Here is a 20,894-nt window from a genome sequence, read left to right on the forward strand (position 1 = left end):
ACACACCTAACGAGAGGTGCAGTGAGCGAGGGTTTACGTTTTCAGGATTAATTTCAGAGTAAATTTTAAATACCATCTACTTTGTTATTTCTCATTGGTGTCATTTGGACTGGGTTTGCGGGCGTTTAACTTTGACTTGCTGAAATCAAAGAGTAAAAATTTTGAATGTCTTAATCTTTATGAGTTACTGGTTATTTATGAAACAGATGATTCGAACCAGATGTGCCAATTGAATGAAGTGGATTTATACTAGAAGTCGTAACTAGGCGTTAAGTTTGGTTCAGGTGAAAGATGCATTAAAAAAATATAACATATTTTGTAACGATTAAAATAAATTTATAAAATCATAATGTCGCTGACGTATTTGTTATAAATACTTATATTGGAGGATTTGTAATAGCATGAACAACTGGTTTAGTCAGATTAATTTAAGAACTATGTCAAAATAAGTTCAAAAGAATATCTTTGTATGATAAGTGCGCTATATATTATATTATTTTTGCTTAGCGAGATGATTCAGATCGATGCATGGTGCTTCTGTATTTCTCTCAATAATCTTAGATTGTGTTCGGGTCCATTGGTACTGTTAGCTCCAGTATCAAAGACCACTTGCCATTAATGGAGAGGAAGTGATTCTCAAGATGGTTTTTTTTTCCCCGAAAGAGGCAATGCTAGAGATTTTTTTTTGTTTCCTCAATTCACTGAAGCAAACTATAATTGGTTAGGATCCGCATTTGGAACTTGAATGAGCTATCACACTATTTAGGGTTTGGTCCCTTAAAACCAGGTGTACATATCAACTCTCCTTCACATATTTGGGTTTCTAAACCTAAGTCGCCTTTTTGAGTGGCAAGTAGGAGATCGATATTCCATATCTCTTAGCTCCCGTGGCTTTATTCCTGTATATATATATATGTATAGAATCATGCTATATCGATAGACCAAGCGTTTGATACTATCGAGTTTTTGGCTATTGGATAAAAGAATGTGCGGTTAGGATGATAGTCTCCAGTGACTTTATTCTTGTATATATATAGAGAATCATGCTACTATACTATCGATAGTACCAAGCGCTTAGTACTATCGAGTTTTCGGCTGTTGGATGAAAGAATGTGCGGTTAGGATGATAGCAATTTTTTAGAGTTGAGTAGATGGTTAGTTGAATAGTATAATTTAACGAGTGAAAATGATCAAAGATAGATCTAATGGCAAAAAACTCAATAATATTAAGAGCCTGGTATTATCGATAGTATAGTGGCCGAAATCATATAGAATTATATATATGTAACTAGATTACTATGCTATTAATATATAGCATTAAGTTATTGGTGCTATTAAGTTTTCGGCTTTTATATTAAAAGATGTGCAGTTAGAATGATAGTGGTTTTCTAAGATTGAGTTGGTGGGTGGTTGAATAATATAATTTAATAGGTGGAAATAGTCAAAGGGGTAGATCTAATGGCGTAAACTTGGTAGCACAAAGTGCTTGGTGCTACTGATAGCATAGTAGTCAAACTCTTATAGAACTATATATATATATATATATATATATACTATATCTTTTTTTTTTCCTCCTTTGAAAATAATAAGTTAATTAATTCTTAAGCAATTAGACATAATTTGATATTATATAAGAACATATAATTTTATAAAATTAAAAAATTTTCATATGTGGGGATGTAGCTTAGATGGTAGAGTGCTTGCTTAGCATGTGAGAGGTACGGGGATCGATACCACGCATCTCCACAAAAGAACAACCAGCGCTCTACCATTTGAGCTACATCCCCTTCTTATATGGCATGCGATGTCGTGAAGCCCGGACCTCGACGCTTGAGGCGTGCAGATGGAGTCGCGGGAGCGAAACGCGTGGGAGGCAAGACGCTTGGCTATACTCATATGGGACAAGTTGGGGAGAACTTGTAATGTCCTTGGGGCTAGTGAGGAAGGCAACAAGGCATTCGGTTATGAAACACTCTCGAGGAGAGATCGGTTGGCAAAAGGGAATGCACCTAGCTTGGTGGCCAACCTCGGTATTGGGGTTGCTCGTTGGGAACTCGAGGAGTCCGACGAGGGGTTCGATTACAGGCGAAGGGTCAGGCTGTAAGTCTCGCGGAGGAGCAAGCTTGGCAAAATGCTTGGATTGATATTCCGCTGTTAAGTCTGGGAGACTTGTCCGTGTAAGGGACTCGAGAAGGCTGGCTCGGGTGTGCGACACTTGAGCGCCGCGCGGGGATTTTTGAGGCGAAAAAGCTAACCCCGTGACAAGTGATATCAATATAGAATAATTATATATATATAGTTCTATAAGAGTCTGACTACTATGCTATCAGTAGCACCAAGCACTTTGTACTACCAAGTTTACGCTGTTAGATCTACCCCTTTGACTATTCCTACCTGTTAAATCATATTATTCAACCACCCACCAACTCAATCTTAGAAAGTCACTATCATTCTAACTGCACATCTTTTAATATAAGAGCCGAAAACTTAATAGCACAAATAACTTAATGCTATATATTAATAGCATAGTAATCTAGTTACATATATATAATTCTATATGATTTCGACTACTATACTATCGATAGTACCAAGCTCTTAATATTAATGAGTTTTCTGCCGTTAGATCTATCTTTGATCATTTTCACTTGTTAAATTATACTATTCAACTAACCATCTACTCAACTCTAAAAAATTACTATCATCCTAACCGCACATTCTTTCATCCAACAGTCGAAAACTCGATAGTACTAAGCGCTTGGTACTATCGATAGTATAGTAGCATGATTCTCTATATATATATACAAGAATAAAGTCACTAGAAACTATCATCCTAACCGCACATTGTTTTATCCAATAGCCGAAAACTCGATAGTACCAAGTGCTTAATTTGTATATCGATATAGCATGATTCTATATATATACATGAAAAAAGCCACGGGAGCAAAGAGATATGGAATATCGATCTCCTACTTGCCACTCAAAAAGGGGAGTTAGGTTTAGAAACCCAAATATGTGAAGGAGAGTTGATATGTACACCTGGTTTTAATGGGACCAAACCCTAAATAGTGTGATAGCTCATTCAAGTTCCAAATGCTATTTTTCCAAACAAAAAGTTAAGGGACAAAATTGCTACGTGCAGTGATAATTCATACATTTTACACAGAGTTAAAACATAAAGGCTAAAATACAGAACTTTTTTTTATAAATATTTGTGTTTTTTTATCTTTTCTCTGAAAACTTTTAAAAATCTATGTATTATAGAAATACAGAAATTTTTACCTAGAGTTAAAACATGAAGGCTAAAATACAATTTTTTTTTTTTATAAATATTCGTTTTTTTACTTTCCTCTTATAATTTTTAAAAATTTATATTTTACCTTTTTAAAATTTAAAGTTGATATATTTATCTTCTCTCCGTCAGAATTTCATTATTATTTCGTTCATTTCTTATAATTTATACTGTGAATATCTTTAAAAATGACATATATATATTATTTTATAAAATAAATAAGAATAATTGATCATTTTACTCTTTTCATTAATACTGTAACTCTCTCTTAAAACATTCCTAAAACTTTAATAAGAGAGAAAAATTTTGAATTTTTGAAAGTGAAAAATAAAAATTAGAAAAGTAAATATTTACAAATAAAAAAAAACAAAAGGAGAGAAGATTCTAAGAACAGCAATTATGTGATTGGGTACATGAATGAATGCATACAGCAGTAAGCAGTACTTTGCGTGCAGTGAAGTAATGGAGAGACATGCAGTGCAATTGTAACTGGAACGGAGAAAAAGGAGATGGACATGTATGTACAATTGCACACTTGAGTTTTTAATTAAGAACCCTACGTTTCGACGTAGCTGTTGTGTTGCAGGGTCTAGGTAGGTGTCTAGTGCGTCCTAGTACTTTTATTATTAGTTAAAGTGAGGGGTAATATTATATATATATATATATAGGCTTTAATTAATTTGTAGCCTGTGCGCGTAAGTAAAGGAGGGGACACACCTAACGAGAGGTGCAGTGAGCGAGGGTTTACGTTTTCAGGATTAATTTCAGAGTAAATTTTAAATACCATCTACTTTGTTATTTCTCATTGGTGTCATTTGGACTGGGTTTGCGGGCGTTTAACTTTGACTTGCTGAAATCAAAGAGTAAAAATTTTGAATGTCTTAATCTTTATGAGTTACTGGTTATTTATGAAACAGATGATTCGAACCAGATGTGCCAATTGAATGAAGTGGATTTATACTAGAAGTCGTAACTAGGCGTTAAGTTTGGTTCAGGTGAAAGATGCATTAAAAAAATATAACATATTTTGTAACGATTAAAATAAATTTATAAAATCATAATGTCGCTGACGTATTTGTTATAAATACTTATATTGGAGGATTTGTAATAGCATGAACAACTGGTTTAGTCAGATTAATTTAAGAACTATGTCAAAATAAGTTCAAAAGAATATCTTTGTATGATAAGTGCGCTATATATTATATTATTTTTGCTTAGCGAGATGATTCAGATCGATGCATGGTGCTTCTGTATTTCTCTCAATAATCTTAGATTGTGTTCGGGTCCATTGGTACTGTTAGCTCCAGTATCAAAGACCACTTGCCATTAATGGAGAGGAAGTGATTCTCAAGATGGTTTTTTTTTCCCCGAAAGAGGCAATGCTAGAGATTTTTTTTTGTTTCCTCAATTCACTGAAGCAAACTATAATTGGTTAGGATCCGCATTTGGAACTTGAATGAGCTATCACACTATTTAGGGTTTGGTCCCTTAAAACCAGGTGTACATATCAACTCTCCTTCACATATTTGGGTTTCTAAACCTAAGTCGCCTTTTTGAGTGGCAAGTAGGAGATCGATATTCCATATCTCTTAGCTCCCGTGGCTTTATTCCTGTATATATATATATGTATAGAATCATGCTATATCGATAGACCAAGCGTTTGATACTATCGAGTTTTTGGCTATTGGATAAAAGAATGTGCGGTTAGGATGATAGTCTCCAGTGACTTTATTCTTGTATATATATAGAGAATCATGCTACTATACTATCGATAGTACCAAGCGCTTAGTACTATCGAGTTTTCCGCTGTTGGATGAAAGAATGTGCGGTTAGGATGATAGCAATTTTTTAGAGTTGAGTAGATGGTTAGTTGAATAGTATAATTTAACGAGTGAAAATGATCAANAAAAGTAAATATTTACAAAAAAAAAAAAAAAAGAGAGAGAAGATTCGAAGAACAGCAATTATGTGATTGGGTACATGAATGAATGCATGCAGCAGTAAGCAGTACTTTGCGTGCAGTGAAGTAATGGAGAGACATGCAGTGCAATTGTAACTGGAACGGAGAAAAAGGAGATGGACATGTATGTACAATTGCACACTTTGAGTTTTTAATTAAGAACCCTACGTTACGACGTAGCTGTTGTGTTGCAGGGTCTAGGTAGGTATCTAGTGCATAGTAGTACTTTTATTATTAGTTAAAGTGAGGGGTAATATTATATATATATACAGGCTTTAATTTGTAGCCTGTGCACGTAAGTAAAGGAGGGGACACACCTAACGAGAGGTGCAGTGAGCGAGGGTTTACGTTTTGAGGATTAATTTTGGAGTAAACTTTAAATACCATCTACTTTGTTATTTCTCATTGGCGTCATTTGGACTGGGTTTGAGGGCCGTTAACTTTGACTTGCTAAAATCAAAGAGAAAAAATTTTGAATGTCTTAATCTTTATAAGTTACTGGTTATTTGTGAAACAGATGATTCGAACCAGCTGTGCCAATTGAATGAAGTGGATTTATGCTAGAGTCGTAAATAGGCATTGAGTTGGGTTCAGGTGAAAGATGCATTAAAAAAATATAATATATTTTGTAAAGATTAAAATAAATTTATAAAATCATAATGTCGCTGACGTATTTGTTATAAATACTTATATTAATTGGAGGATTTGTAATAGCATAAACAACTGGTTTAGTTAGGTTAATTTAAGAATTATGTCAAAATAAGTTCAAAAGAATATCTTTGTATGATAAGTGCGCTATATATTATATTATTTTTGCTTAGCGAGATGATCCAGATCGATGCATGGTGCTTCTGTATTTCTCTCAATAATCTTAGATTGTGTTCGATTGGGTCCATTGGTACTGTTAGCTCTAGTATCAAAGACCACTTGCCATTAATGGAGAGGAAGTGATTCTCAAGATGGTTTTTTTTCCCCCAAAGAGGCAATGCTAGAGATTTTTTTTGTTTCCTCAATTCACTGAAGCAAACTACAATTGGTTAGGATCCGCATTTGGAACTTGAATGAGCTATCACACTATTTAGCGTCTGGTCCCATTAAAACCAGGTGTACATATAAACTCTCCTTCACATATTTGGGTTTCTAAACCTAACTCGCCTTTTTGAGTGGCAAGTAGGAGATCGATATTCCATATCTCTTAGCTCCCGTGGCTTTATTCCTGTATATATATATATATATATAATCATGCTATATCGATAGTACCAAGCGCTTGGTACTACCGAGTTTTGGGCTATTGGATAAAAGAATATGCGGTTAGGATGATAGTCTCCAGTGACTTTATTCTTGTATATATATAGAGAATCATGCTACTATACTATCGATAGTACCAAGCGCTTAGTACTATCGAGTTTTCGGCTGTTGGATGAAAAAATGTGTGGTTAGGATGATAGTAATTTTTTAGAGTTGAGTAGACGGTTAGTTGAATAGTATAATTTAACGAGTGAAAATGATCAAAGATAGATCTAACGGCAGAAAACTCAATAATATTAAGAGCTTGATACTATCGATAGTATAGTAGCCGAAATCATATTATATATATGTAACTAGATTACTATGCTATTAATATATAGCATTAAGTTATTGGTGTTATTAAGTTTTCGGCTCTTATATTAAAAGATGTGCAGTTAGAATGATAGTGGTTTTCTAAGATTGAGTTGGTGGGTGGTTGAATAATATGATTTAACAGGTGGAAATAGTCAAAGGGGTAGATCTAACAGCGTAAACTTGGTAGCATAAAGTGCTTGGTGTTACTGATAGCATAGTAGTCAGACTCTTATAGAACTATATATATATATATAATTATTCTATATCTTTTTTTTTTTTCCCTCCTTTGAAAATAATGGCAAGTGGTCTTTGATACTGGAGCTAACGGTACCAATGGATCCGAACACAATCTAAGATTATTGAGAGAAATACAGAAGCACCATGCATCGATCTGGATCATCTCGCTAAGCAAAAATAATATAATATATAGCGCAATTATCATACAAAGATATTCTTTTGAACTTATTTTGACATAGTTCTTAAATCAACCTGACTAAACCAGTTGTTTAATATGAATGCAACCTTTTGATGAGTGAGGTTTTGTATTTGATTTGGTTCCTATTAATCTAAAGATAAAGTAACCCATCTAGACCACTTTAACATAGTTGGCTAAAAGCTTGATGGTTGATGCTTGAAGTCTCAAGTTCAAAACCTATTTGCTTTATTATTTTAGACTTCTAATTTTGTTCATTTCTTAAAAAAAAATGCTACATCACACTCAAAATTAATTGAAATTTCGATATCGATGCTTTAAATTCCAAGCTAATTTGAAGTATTGTAAGAATAACGCTACTAAATTTTTATTAAAACAATATAATGTTACTACACTTTTGACAGATTTCTCTTCATAGGAGAAGTAGAAGTGCTAGATTTGAGTATTTACTTGTCAACCTTAGAATTTCATTTCTACTTTCTACTGAAGTATAAGTATCAAAAGTTTTGATTTACCAAATATTTTACTGAAAATAACTGTTGCTGAAAGTAAATGCAGAAGTGGGACCAAATAATTAACCACTTCGTCGAGCCCAATTCTTTCACCTGTCCAAAACCATTGCTAAGAAATACTCAATACTTCAACCACATGTAGTTTGGATTGAAGGGGAACATTATTTGTCGAATTTACTAGTTTAAGCTTTCAAAGAAAAATAGTTATTTTACATTATTCTATATGGTATGAGAGTAAACAAGTCAAAGTTTCAAGCATAAACTTAAGGGGGTGCGTTGAATATAATATTTTAAAGTTTAAATTTCTGGGGAATAACCGTTGTTTATGTGGGAAATACCAATCCAAGCTTACGAGTTTAACTCAAAGTCCAATCAGAAACCGAGTTTATCCAAATTAGATGTTGATTCTAAGCAGACCATTTGTAATCTGAATGGTACTACCTTATGAATTAGATGTAGAATATGACCATTATTCATCTAATTAGATTTGGTTGCATCAACTATTTAAGCCATGAAAAGGCTTTCACTTACATGGTGGGTATCAGAATAAATATTGATTTTTATAGCTGGTATCAGAGCATTGTTACTTTTAATAATCCTACATTATTAAAGCACTTAAAAATTGCGACAGCGAATACACAGTTACAAAACAACTAACGCTGAGCCCTAAAACCTAAATTCCAAATTATGTCACATCAACATAGTAAACACACCATTTTTTTTTATTTCTTACTTAAAAAAAAAAAAAAATAACAATAACATTTTTTTAAAAAATTTCTTACCTAACAATAATATGAAGGGTGGCGGGCAACTTTAACCGAATCTTAAAGCAGGCCTCTGCCAAAAGCAAAAAACTTATTAATTATATCTGTAAATTGGGCCCACTGTTAATTGGGCCGGCCCATTTAGATGAATTGTAATGGGCTGGAGAAGGTTTGTCCGAAGGCCCAATTCGACGGGGCGATGTCCGGGAACACTAGAGTTTGGCCGCCGGCGGTGGTGACTCTGAATGAGAGGGGCTGGCCGTTCAGGTACGCGTTCGATTGCCAGTTGGCGCCCCAGTTGCGCGACATGGCCATCCACCCGGTCCGCGACCCTTTCACGTCCATCGACTGGACCGAGCCGCCGCCGCCGACATTCGTCACGAGCACCAGCTCAAAGTAGTCCCGCCCGTTGACCGTGAACCGCACCCCGCCGTGCTTCTTGCATGGAACCCTGCAGTTATATATTGTGCAGGACATAGTTAGGTACAAAAGTTTTACATCCTAAAAAGAAGAGAAAAAGAAAAATTGTGCAGGACATAGGATTTGTCACAAGATCCAAGGTTTGCTTGTCCAAAATGGTTAAATCTTATATATCATCCTATAACAAATTGACTAGTTAATTTTGTCAAGGAATTAGGGATCTAACGTACCAACCTGGTCATAGTCATTTGTACCTATTCTATATATATATATATATATATATATATATATATAATTGAGCTTCTATAATTTTATGTATAAGTCATTGGTATTTGTAGATTTTCAGTACTTGAATTAAGAAATATGCTGTTAGAATCAAGGATTTAAGTACCGTGACACGAAATCATGCCGGAAACTTGCTGGCACGTACAGTACGGCACGGTGCGTGCCAAGTCGTGCTGAAGCATGCGGGTCAAAAAAATTATTGTGTGCCGACACATAGTAGCATGAAATATTTATTTTCTCTAGCAACAAAATATTCTAACTATTTATTATGTCTTTTTATCACATCTTTTGAACTTTATTGACTAAATTACTTAGTAATTTAAATAATAAAGGATTTTGAACTGTGCCATCGACACGGGGTCTGTATCATGCCGGTATTTTATTGGCATGGTACAATACAGTGGATACGGCCCGTGCCGACGGGTACTTAAAACCTTAATTACAATGATAGTGATTTCTTAGGCTTGAGTAGGTGGTTAGTTGGATAGTATAATCTAAAAATGATCAAAGCGATAGATCTAACAGAGAAAAACTTACAAGGACTAAGTACTTGGTGCTTTTAGAAGCACTATAACCGAACACTCTCTCTCTCTCTCTCTCTCTCTCTCTCTCTCTCTCTCTCTCTATATATATATATATATATATATATATATATATATAGAATTATGCTACTATACTATCATAGTACCAAGCCTTTGTACTATTGAGTTTCGGCGTTGAATGAAAGGATGTGCGGTTAGGATGATATGGTCCCGTGTTAAATTAATAGTGGTCCCCTAGGGTTGAGTGGTTTAATAGTATAATCTAACGGGTGGAAATGATCAAAGGATAGATCTAACGGTAGAAAACTCAATAGTACCAAAGGCTTTGTACTATCAATAGTATAGTAGCCGGACTCTATATATATATATATATATATATATATATGTATGTATAGAGTTTAGCTATAATGCTATAGATGGCACAAAACACTCGATGCTATATACCAAATTTTCTGCCTTTAGATCAATCTCTTTGACCATTTTTTTCCGTTAAATCATACACAATTCCACCCACTCAACTCTATTGGGGACTATCATCATTCTAACAGTAAATCACTTCTCCCAAGGACCGAAAACTTAATAGCACCGATAACTTGGTGCTATTAATTGTATTCTAGGCTAGTTCTATATATATATATATATATATATATATATATATATATATGTTATTGACTCATTTATTTGATTAATATATAAAGTAAGGAAGCAAGTAATTGAAAACTAAGGAAAAAAAAAAAACCTTTGGTATATGACAGGTACAATCCCCCCGCGATAGATGCCAATCTTCTCCCAGGCGGGCTGAGCCATGTCGAAGTGCTGGCGAGGAGGGCTGCACCACCCGCCGTCGTCGTTCGGGAGGGCGTAGTTCGGAGGGCAGAAATTGGTCGCCGTGATGGTCACCGACGTGCCCTTCAGGCACCACTGCGGGTCCGACTTGTAGTCGCACATGATCTTATAACACTGCCCGCACGAAGCCCCGTCATTGAATAGTGCAGTACTTAGGGCTGCAGTTCTAGTTCCGTATCCGGCCGAGTACAGATCACCGTAACCGCAGGCTCCACCTATAAGCGATCCGCTAAAATTCAGCTCCTTACAGCTCCTACTTTAATAAAATTGGGCTAGTATATTTTAACTAATTTAATTAAATATAAAATTGGCTCAAAATTAATCATAATATCACACAATGTAGACACGGATGAACAAAGAAAATTTAGAGTTGACTCATAATATCCCAAATCGTAGTCACGTTATATCAAAAAATTGATCTGATTCGAATTTAAAATTTTCTGCTTTGATACCATTTTAGATTATATGACACTATCATTTTTATATTTAACAGATATACAATAAGATCTAATACTGTGATCATTATACCCATTGTGCCCGAGGCGTCGCTGCCACCGTAGAACGTCGCGGAGGCCTTCGTCCACCAGGAGGGCGCAAAACCGTCGACGGCGACCACTGTGAAGCTCATCGCCGCCACGACGAGATGCCAAAAGATGAGACCCATCTCCATTACCCCCTCTCACTCTAAATTGAGACCCAGATGCTATAGAGAGAGAGAGAGAGAGAGAGAGTAAATATGTAGGAACTACAAGCTCACACTATATATAGTGCTAATTTGTTCATGGAACTATATAACACCATAGAGGTGCTTTAAATAGGGTGAGTGAGGCCCCATCACTTACTTAGCTAGCACATGCGACTGCTCCAAACCACACCCATAACTCACGGGGCTCGAATAGTTAAACGAGTAAATTGCACCACTATACCCAAATTTTTGTTCGAGTTTTATTTAAGTCCTTAAATTTTAAAATTAGCCATTTAAAACTCTAAAAGCGTTAAAGTGTATCCTTATTTACCATTAGAGGAAAAAATGAAAAAAAATATCCTATTTCCTATACAATAGATGAACAAATCAAGTGCGGGTATATACGTAATATATTTTTTTTTCTGAATAAGAACTAAAGTGAAATAATTTCAAAAGTTTGATATTTTGGACATCGAATTTAAAATCCAAAGGATATCAAATATGTCACTCCCATGTTCTTCTCTCCATAAAACAAAAGAAAAAAGATGATTAATTATTATTGGGCTATACTATCAGATATATGGATATTATTATGTGGATTAATAGAGCTAAGGGAGGTGCATTCACATGGTCGACACTTGTGACTGTGATCGGTGCACATGGCCTCTGCACCTTTTATACCGACCATATTATTATATATAAAATGAGTTATGTGTTGAAAAATATTGGCATGCTGTGTCATGCCAATGACACATCGGAAGTTTAGAACATCCCGTATAGTTGCACAACAATTCTTTGATTGAAAACAAAGTATAATGCTAATGATTTCTTCTTCTTCTTCTTCTTTTTTTGAGAAAATGAACCATAATAATTAAGTCTTAAGCCACACTTTATTCTTTTTCCCGTTGATTATTTTTCCCGATTACTTTCGCGAAAAGATTTAAAATTAATAATACAAAACATATAGGGAGTCATAAATTACTTTACCTTCCTCTCAGAAGGTCAAAGTAAAGTGTTTGGTTACTTATATGGTGCACTCACTTTGCGTGCATTTGCTAGCTAAAACTTATATGGGCATCGGTCCCCAAACTACTATTCCCAAACTAGTAATTTGGGGACGATGCCGATGGGCGCCACGTGACCAGCACATGCCCATCACCGTTGTGCCCTCTCTTTCTGTCCGTACTCTCTCTCCAAAAATTTAGGCGCACCAAGATTTTTTCCTTTCCTTCTTTTTTTATTTTCGCTCGTGCGATGGGTGTGCTCGGGTCACGCGGCGCCCATTGGGCATCGTCCCTAAACTAGTAGTTTGGGACGTTGTCCATACAATTTTTGTCCCATTTGCTGAGCCCTCATCTTGGATAAATAAATAAATATAAAAAAAAACATTTTTGGCATGAAGCCCAAGATTTTTATTCTTTGAAGTACACGAATTTTAAAACCCAACATTGAGATACAAATTAGAATTTGAATCAGTATAGAAGGTGAAGGGTTTCTCCCTGTAAGAGTTTATGCTTTTGATTTGAGTCTGAGCCCTTTAAAAAGTATAAGAGTGCTTACTATCTTTTGGTTCGGTCCAGTTTCAAATAGTTTTATCCATTATTTCAACACAATTTTATTTGGTTCTCATCTGATTTAATTAGTTCATAATTTTCACATTGATTTTGTCCTATTTTCATACTAGATACAAAATTAAGACCATATCAATATAAAAGGTGAGGGGTTTTAAAACATTTGCAAAGGGCTTAATTCTTTGAAGCTACTCAGGGTTTGTGCTAAAGCCCATGTGATGGATTTCTTTTTTTTTTTGGGTTATAGGGAAGTGAAGAAATATATTATCATTATTATCAGGAGTAGAGTTATTATGCTATCGGAAGTATAAAAGATTTAGTATTTCCAATTTTTTAGCCCTTAGATCAATTCCTTTGATCATTTCTAACTTTTGAATTAATACTATTACCCTGTAGGGATCACTCAATCCTAGGAATACTAGTCAATTTTAGAAGGGACCGTAAGCATTCCAACTGTAGAATTTTTAATTCAAGGGTCAAAAAATCAAAAGTATTAAATTCTTTATGCTTTTGATAACACAGTAGCTCTACACTTATTATCAGACGCTGATTTGTATGTTGCAAATCACTCATTGGGAGCCTCAAAAAGGAATAGACTTTGTATTGTAATTAAGGAGGAGTCAACATGGTTGACAGAGAAATAGGATTGCGATTTACTTTGAAACTCAGCATCTCGGAAAGTATAAAAAGAAGTGAGATAAAGTGATCAACTAACCCAACTTCCAAATTTTCTCAAGGAAAACTGGCCAACTACCACAGAGTCAATCCAGTTGTGATGCTACTTAAAAAATTGGCAATTGGGTTGGGGCATCTCTCCTCCAAAATCTTGCACATTCGTACTTCTTCCTTTTTTTTCCAAAGAAAAACTAAATTTTTATTACCAAAAAATGGCAAGAAGCCAAACAAAACAGAATACCAAAGTACAGGCGTTCAAAGCAAAGTTTAAAAGAAAATACATTTTTGTCAGAAAATACATGTGTCAGCGAAAAAGTAAACAAGGCTTTATATTCTTATCTAACATGCGACATAACTCTGGATGTCGATTTGCATTAGTAAATAAGGAAGATTGAGACAAGTTAGCTCTGGTAGCCAACCAATCGGCTACCATGTTTGCCTCCCTTTTAACAAAAAGGACTTGAGTAGCAGCAAACTTCTTCATGGTGCTAGATATGACAAGCATAAGAGTTCTCAGAGGTCATGGAGGTGATTGGGCAAGTTGCAGGCACTGAATAAGAAGAGAGGAATCACTTTCTAAACATACTCATTCGTACTTCGCCAAAATATATCTAACTCACTAAATTTATTTGGACAAAAAATTTATGGACATGGTGTCCATCTAAAACAATTTGGAGACGCCGTGGATGGATGCAGCGTGGCACCTGCCCCATGAGGAAAGCGGTCGGATTTTTTCTGGTGAAACCTGGTGCATCGTTTTTTACTTTAAAATTTTATTTTTTACTTTTTAGTTATAATTTAATATAACATATATATCTTATATATTTTAAAAATATATGTAAAAAAATTTATAGTTTAGGGTTTAAAATTCTTTTACATATAATTTTAAATGTCATAAAATATATCTCTATTATAATATTAAGTTATAATTAAAAATAAAAAATAAAATTTTAGATAAAAAAACGGTGCACCAAGTGCACCAGAAAAAACCCCACTGCTCTCCCACATGGCCGAGCAGGGGCGATGGGCCCTGCGTGGGTTGTTACGCGGCGCCCATCGGAGAAGTCGGGATGCCACGCGGCATTCATCCATCGCGTCCCCAAATTATTTTATGTGGACATAGTGCCCATAAAATTTTTGACCGACTTATTTAGAGACTGTTTGACATGACTGAACAATCGTATTTCTCAATATATTATAGTTGGACGAAAAAAAAAAGTATAGAACGCGGTATTTTGTTTGCACTTCTCAAAAGCAGAAATAGACCAAATAAATCAGCAATTGTGTGAGGCCCTAGATAGTACTATATATAAAATATAATAAGACTAAAATTAAGAGAGTTAAGAAAGTTAAACGTATTAGGATGAGAGTAGTCCTAGGATGTGTAATCCCTTGAAAAGTTGGGACGTCACAGTTAGCATTAGAGCCAATTATCAGCCAAAAGTATGAAATGAGTCTCGACTGAGACATGATTATACAGTGAGGAAAGCAAGACTCTCATGATGTTTACTGTTATGGGTGAAGCGCAGCTCACCACAAGGTTGATTTAAACTAGCGAGACTTTAGAATAGCGAGACAAGTCTCACATCGTCTGATACTTGTGAGTGTAAGCCTGATGACAACGCCAGAATTTAAAGGGGGAAGAATGTGAGACCCCGAGTAGTCTTATATATAAGATATAGTAAGACTAAAATTCTTAACCCGATTGAAATATTTTTGACAGTGACTGAACCCAAGAGGTTAAGAGAGTTTAGACACGCTAGAACATAAACCCTCTGAAATGTGAACCCTCTGGAAAGTTGGAGCGATTGGCCCTACTTTACATGAACAATAAATTGCAAGCATTAAATACTCCATTATCAGGTTTAGTTTGTGTCAAGAAAAGTATCCTTGTAGTTGTGATTTAACCAACTACATATTTGTTCAAGAGGAGGAAAAATGTTTAGAAAGCTACTCTCAACCACAAAAGGAAAGGAAAGAAAAAAGAAAAATAAGAAATAGAAGGAAGATTCATAAGTATGGGCCATCTTTAATGTTTGAATATTTCAGTATCCAACCTTTCTGAGTTTAGTTCTTCAATACCTCTTCTCACCGCTCAGTAAGTAGTACCTTCTCCTTGTCTGATTGAAGATATGAAATGAGATGAAATGAACGGCAGTGACGATTCCATGCACGAAGGTATGGATGCACGAGGTGCAGACGATAAGTTACGAGATATGAGTATCAAAAAATATATAAGTAAACACCAAAGAAGAACTCTAGGTTACAAAATATAAGTAAACAAAAAAAAAAAATCCTCATGAAGCAGGACATCTTTTTTCTAGTCTACAAATTCAATATCTCAGTTTGAATGGTACACACATTGCATTTAGGACACCCAACATCCGCAAAAATTGTATTATCATAGGTAACAAGAACAGTAGCAAAATCACAGTAAGCAGACAAAACGAAAGGAATTGAGTACAGAGATATAAATCAACCAAATATTATGTATGTGACGCAAAAAAATAAAAATCGTCGTCAAAACAACCTAAGTAACTTTCGAGAGATCAGTGATCAGACTACATAATTAGAGAAGGTGCATCCTACTTAGCACAAGTTCACTCGGGAAAAAGAAAAAAATAAATAAAAGAATGTACTGCTCGATCAATCCTACAATTAGACATAATTATAAGACAAGGCGAAGCGCTAGCCTAGGCCTGTGACTACCACAAAATCCTGCTGCCTCCGAAAAGATCGACAGCTTATACAAAGTATGGTTAATAAATAACAGGAAAAGAAAAGGTGAAAAAGAAAAGAAAAGAAGAAAAATAAGGATACAACTTCATACTGGGAGCAGGCATCCATCCGACTAGATCATAAAGCAGGGAATTGGATATCGAACACGTCTAACAAGTTACGCCCCGGTGGAATCTGCTTGGATCGGACCGTTGGAATTAGATTCACGGCCCCGGCCTCTACCGCGGGTTTGCCCCCTCCCGCGACCACGCCCTGCATGCAGAAAACCATTTCAGTTTCGACAAAAAACATTAATCAAAAAGGATAATTCTTGTGATTTTCATTACGTTTTTTTTTTCTCTCATCCTTAGAGGTGAATATGTATTCGGAATAGTTATTTGGATTCATATATGATTTCAAAATATCCAGATCCATATATGATTTCAAAATACCCGAATCTGGATCTTCGTATATTCATCACGCATTTTGATTAACTCCAAGCTTATACAGGTTACATGTTAACATTTTCCCCCAAAAAAAAAAGAAGCTGCCTGATACCCTATTTGTATCCAAACATGTTTTAAACCAAATCAATTGAATAGATATATCCGAATTTATATTTGTGAAACTGAAAATCCATATGAATATGGTTTAACAAAATGCCCATCTACAGAAAATTCTCTCTCATACAAAACGAAGTTAGCCTCATGAATTTGACGATGCACAAATTAAGAAGTATCTGAGTTAGAAGCTACAGTTGGAGGAATATATATCAACATTCAAATTTTCAGGGTTATTATGAAATAGATAAAAGAGATAAATAAGGAAAGGTGAATAAGTTCCGAGCAAGCATTTGAGTATCTTAAAATTGAGATCATATAATCTAAGGCGAAGGTGATATTTGACGTTTCATATAACTAGTCATCAACCAAGGCAATGACCCACCTCGGCCTTGGTAGGGAACAGGCGCCTCCTCGTTATAGTAACCAGCTTCTTGCTGATAACTAGACCAGCCACCATAGCCACCTCTTCTGCCACGACCCCTGAAACCACGGCCTCTTCCACGAGAATAACCACCATTACCATACCCACGGCCGCCGCGGTTGTCATAACTTCCATCACCATAGTCCATCGCACCATTGCCTATACATTGATGTGCACAGTGGCATTATGAATTACATCTCACTTACAAGAATAGAAGCTTCATACAAAATCACTAGACTTACCACGAGCCCTTCCCCTACCACGACCACCACGGCCTCTCCCCCGACCAGCAGGTGAGCCCTCTACATTTTCAACAAGATATTAATGAAAAAAAAGGAGCATAAAAAAGCATCAAATAACCAAAGGCATCTTTGGCAATGTTTATGTTACTTTCTTGGTACGTATAAAGGCACATAGGATGAACTTCTTTTTTTTGTTTTGCTAATGTTAATTAGTTTCAAAGTATCGTCCACTTTTCGAACCAAAGCAACAAAAAGATTACCACAGCATTCTTATTTTCTAGTGACAAAAAGAACCCCTAAAAGAAAGAAGTAGCAAAAAAAACCCATTAATAGCAAGATCACCATATATCCTTTTAACCTTCAAAGAACTTGAGAAAATTTAGAAGAGAAAAACATAAACATGCTAACACACAGCAATATTTGAAAGTCTACCTCCTTCATAGTCAAATTCGACCATTGGCTTCACCAGATCAGCCGGTAAAGGAGGTTGATACCTGGGAATAGCTATCGATGATTAAAAACAAATTGAAGTGCTCAAACATCAAGAGGAATCAGATAACTTTTTTCAAGAATAAAGAATTAACCATCCAATATCGTAAATGTGAGTGTTGAGAGAATGACTTGAGACTGTGGACAAGTAAATGGAATTCAACTCTTTATAAAAAAGAAAAGAGCTTCTAATCAAATGGGATATAATCCAAAAAAAATTGTCCCAAATAGAAAAAAGTGTGAGTGATTACTAGTGTCTTTGGTTTCTGGTTGTTTGAGCAAATGCGATGGCCCAGAACAGGAAAACTACAATTATTGGAAAAGGATGAACTCATGTAGAATGAATGTTAAGAGCCAATTTTGAACATACCTAGCATAGCTACTAATTTGTTAAGAGGAGTTCCAAGATACAAATGTAATTAAAAAGTAAGCATTGCATGTCTAATATCTAGAGGACGGTCACAAGATGGACAGTTTACTATTGCTAGAAAGAAAATTAATAAAAACAATAAGACATAGTAAGATAGAATTAGATGCTCACCCAACAGAGGACTTATCAAGCTCACTCTTCGACAATGTAATTGTGATCATAGACACGTGCCTAGTGGTCTCAAGACTGCAAAAGATAATCAGAATTGAGACATAGCTATTACAAAGTTTCAATTTCCAAGCAGAGGACATGGCTTTAAACCAACACACGTCCAACCACATCCACTACGCAAGCAACCTTCTACTTGTAAGTTGTAAAATAAAGGCATGATGACTTCTTACGGAAGTAGCCCTTCCTCCAAGGGTTCCCACGTGTCAGTTATATCAGTAGACCCAATAGCAGTATTTTGATGAAGACCAACTATCCTTCTCTGCATGCAAGGATAGTTGACAACAATAAGAATGGACAGCAAATGCTTGTTGTCTGTTTTCTAGAAACATGCACTAGTGGGTGGGGGAGAAGGGGGAGGAGAGACCAGAATACCTTGATGAGTTCCACAATCATGATAGTTTTGTTGATAGCCCTTCCCATTGCCTTGAAGACAATTTCATTGGAACCTTTTTCCTAAAGTTCATTTGTAACTTATCAATACGACAAGACTATTAAATTAAAAAGGTGAAGTACATATAAGTTAAAAAAGGAATTTCAATGCTTTGTAATATATCTGCATCTGACTATTTTGTCAAGCTTTCATATCACAAATAAAAAGAAATAAAAAGGCGCTGCAATTCCTGATCAAATTATCGACAGTTCAGAACTATGTTTCATCCACCTGAATTTTGCTAAATATCAAAACATAACGACAGAGACATAGGTGGTCGGGAAAGAATTTTTAGGCATAGATAAATCTCTATCTCATAGTTGCTCATAAGTCGCATGGTTCGCATGGTGTATCATGAGAAAATAACAAAAGAAACCACCAAAATAGGCAGGGGAAATTTTCATTCAGTGAATATATTTTCATACAGTGAATACACTAAGATTGCTGCAGTAGGCAATAGTAAGCTTGAAACACAATTTTCCCGTTATAGATTAAGATAACGCCACAGATTTATTTTATTTCGGTCTCGAACAAGAATCGGTAGGGTTTTCGAGCTGACCCAAACCCAAATTTCCTACTACATGCCCATTGTAGGGCCCAAGAGAGACAAGCACTCAAAAAGGAAATTACACACACAAATAAAAAAACACAATCCGTATGAATAGCACTCACACAAACCAAAAACCATTGGTGCTTTGTAAAGGTGGTGCAACGCAAATATGTTCCCTAAAAGCTAAACCTTTAATATATGTATCACTTTCATAATATCAATCTTCAAAAGAACGTATAAAAATAGGTCTTTTAAGGAAAACAATGACTTGAGACCTCTTAATGCTCCCAAACTACAATAGCAACATTACAAACAACAACACTACAAATTCATTGCTCGAAACCTCAAAAATGAGATCTTTTCTCCTAGAGAACACACCTGGAGCAAGCTGGAGGCGTATGTAATGTAGCTGCGCATCCTCCCCTGCGTCGTGATGCGGATCTCATTCTCCTTAATCGGGGTTTCCTCCCTCGGCTTCTCCACCTTTTGGTACCGATCCATCTTGCACAACCCCCAAAATACACCAAATCAGTGACCAAATCAAATACCCCAACAACCAACAAACCCTAATCTCATCAACATCAACAGATCTAACCCAAAACAGTCAAAAAAAACGAGAAAAGGAGTTTTAGGCGATTTTTGAATCAGTAAGAAGAAGAAAACAAAACAAGAACCAATTTTTCCCGTTCGAAGAAGCAACGGGGGGAGGAATTAGGGTTTACCAGTGTAGCTCCGTCGCCTTCTACGGCCCGTGTACTCCTCTTTGCGCCCCGAGAGCTCCCCTCCTCCGCAACCGCCCTCCGCGTTTTATATAATATCGTCTCCGCGCGAGGGCGACAACGAACTTGCTCGCCTCCCTCCGCGTATCGGCTAGGGTTTGCTCCTTTTGTCCCCAAAACGCCCCTCGCTTTCGCTCAAATTACGGGCTTTGAGATTCGTGATTGATGAACGGTGGGATTTTAAAGAATGTGGTACGTCATTCCTTGAGGTCGCCTCTCCGGTTTTGTGGACCGGGTTCATCCGGGGGAGGTGATCTTCGGTGTAACGCTTATATACATAGGTTTGGGAGGCTGACATGTGGGTCCTACGAAAAATTGAAGGATCACCTCTCAACTATAGATAATTGTGAAGTTACACCTTCATTTTTAACTTTCCTTTTAGAGCATAGTTAGTTAATTTGGATTCGACAAAAATTCTATATGGATATAATACGCATAAAATTTATATTCTAATTTTTAAATTTGTTGAAAAATTCGGCTTAAAAAATAGATTCGATATAAAATATAAAATATAAAA

At 35.7% G+C, this 20,894-nt stretch overlaps 2 protein-coding genes across 3 annotated transcripts; both read right to left on the bottom strand.

Annotated features, from left to right (window-relative positions):
* LOC109703521 (expansin-A11) lies at window positions 8,550-11,349 on the bottom strand. Its single transcript, XM_020224154.1, has 3 exons — window positions 11,182-11,349; window positions 10,547-10,868; window positions 8,550-9,011 (listed from the first exon to the last, which is right to left on the bottom strand). The coding sequence occupies exons 1-3, from the start codon at window positions 11,321-11,323 to the stop codon at window positions 8,702-8,704; spliced, it is 774 nt and encodes a 257-aa protein (XP_020079743.1). The 5' UTR covers window positions 11,324-11,349; the 3' UTR covers window positions 8,550-8,701.
* On the bottom strand, window positions 16,056-20,480 carry LOC109703520 (ribonuclease P protein subunit p25-like protein). 2 transcript variants are annotated; one of them, XM_020224152.1, is made up of 9 exons: window positions 20,321-20,480; window positions 19,977-20,099; window positions 18,991-19,071; window positions 18,789-18,877; window positions 18,559-18,633; window positions 17,961-18,022; window positions 17,529-17,588; window positions 17,248-17,445; window positions 16,056-16,575 (listed from the first exon to the last, which is right to left on the bottom strand). In XM_020224152.1, the coding sequence occupies exons 2-9, from the start codon at window positions 20,097-20,099 to the stop codon at window positions 16,481-16,483; spliced, it is 783 nt and encodes a 260-aa protein (XP_020079741.1). In that variant the 5' UTR covers window positions 20,321-20,480; the 3' UTR covers window positions 16,056-16,480. The 2 variants fall into 2 exon arrangements, with proteins under 2 accessions (XP_020079741.1, XP_020079742.1); XM_020224153.1 differs by having other exon boundaries at window positions 19,977-20,188; window positions 20,321-20,446.

The sequence above is a fragment of the Ananas comosus genome, linkage group 25 (assembly GCF_001540865.1).
Source record: "Ananas comosus cultivar F153 linkage group 25, ASM154086v1, whole genome shotgun sequence".
In the NCBI taxonomy this organism is placed as follows: domain Eukaryota; kingdom Viridiplantae; phylum Streptophyta; class Magnoliopsida; order Poales; family Bromeliaceae; genus Ananas; species Ananas comosus.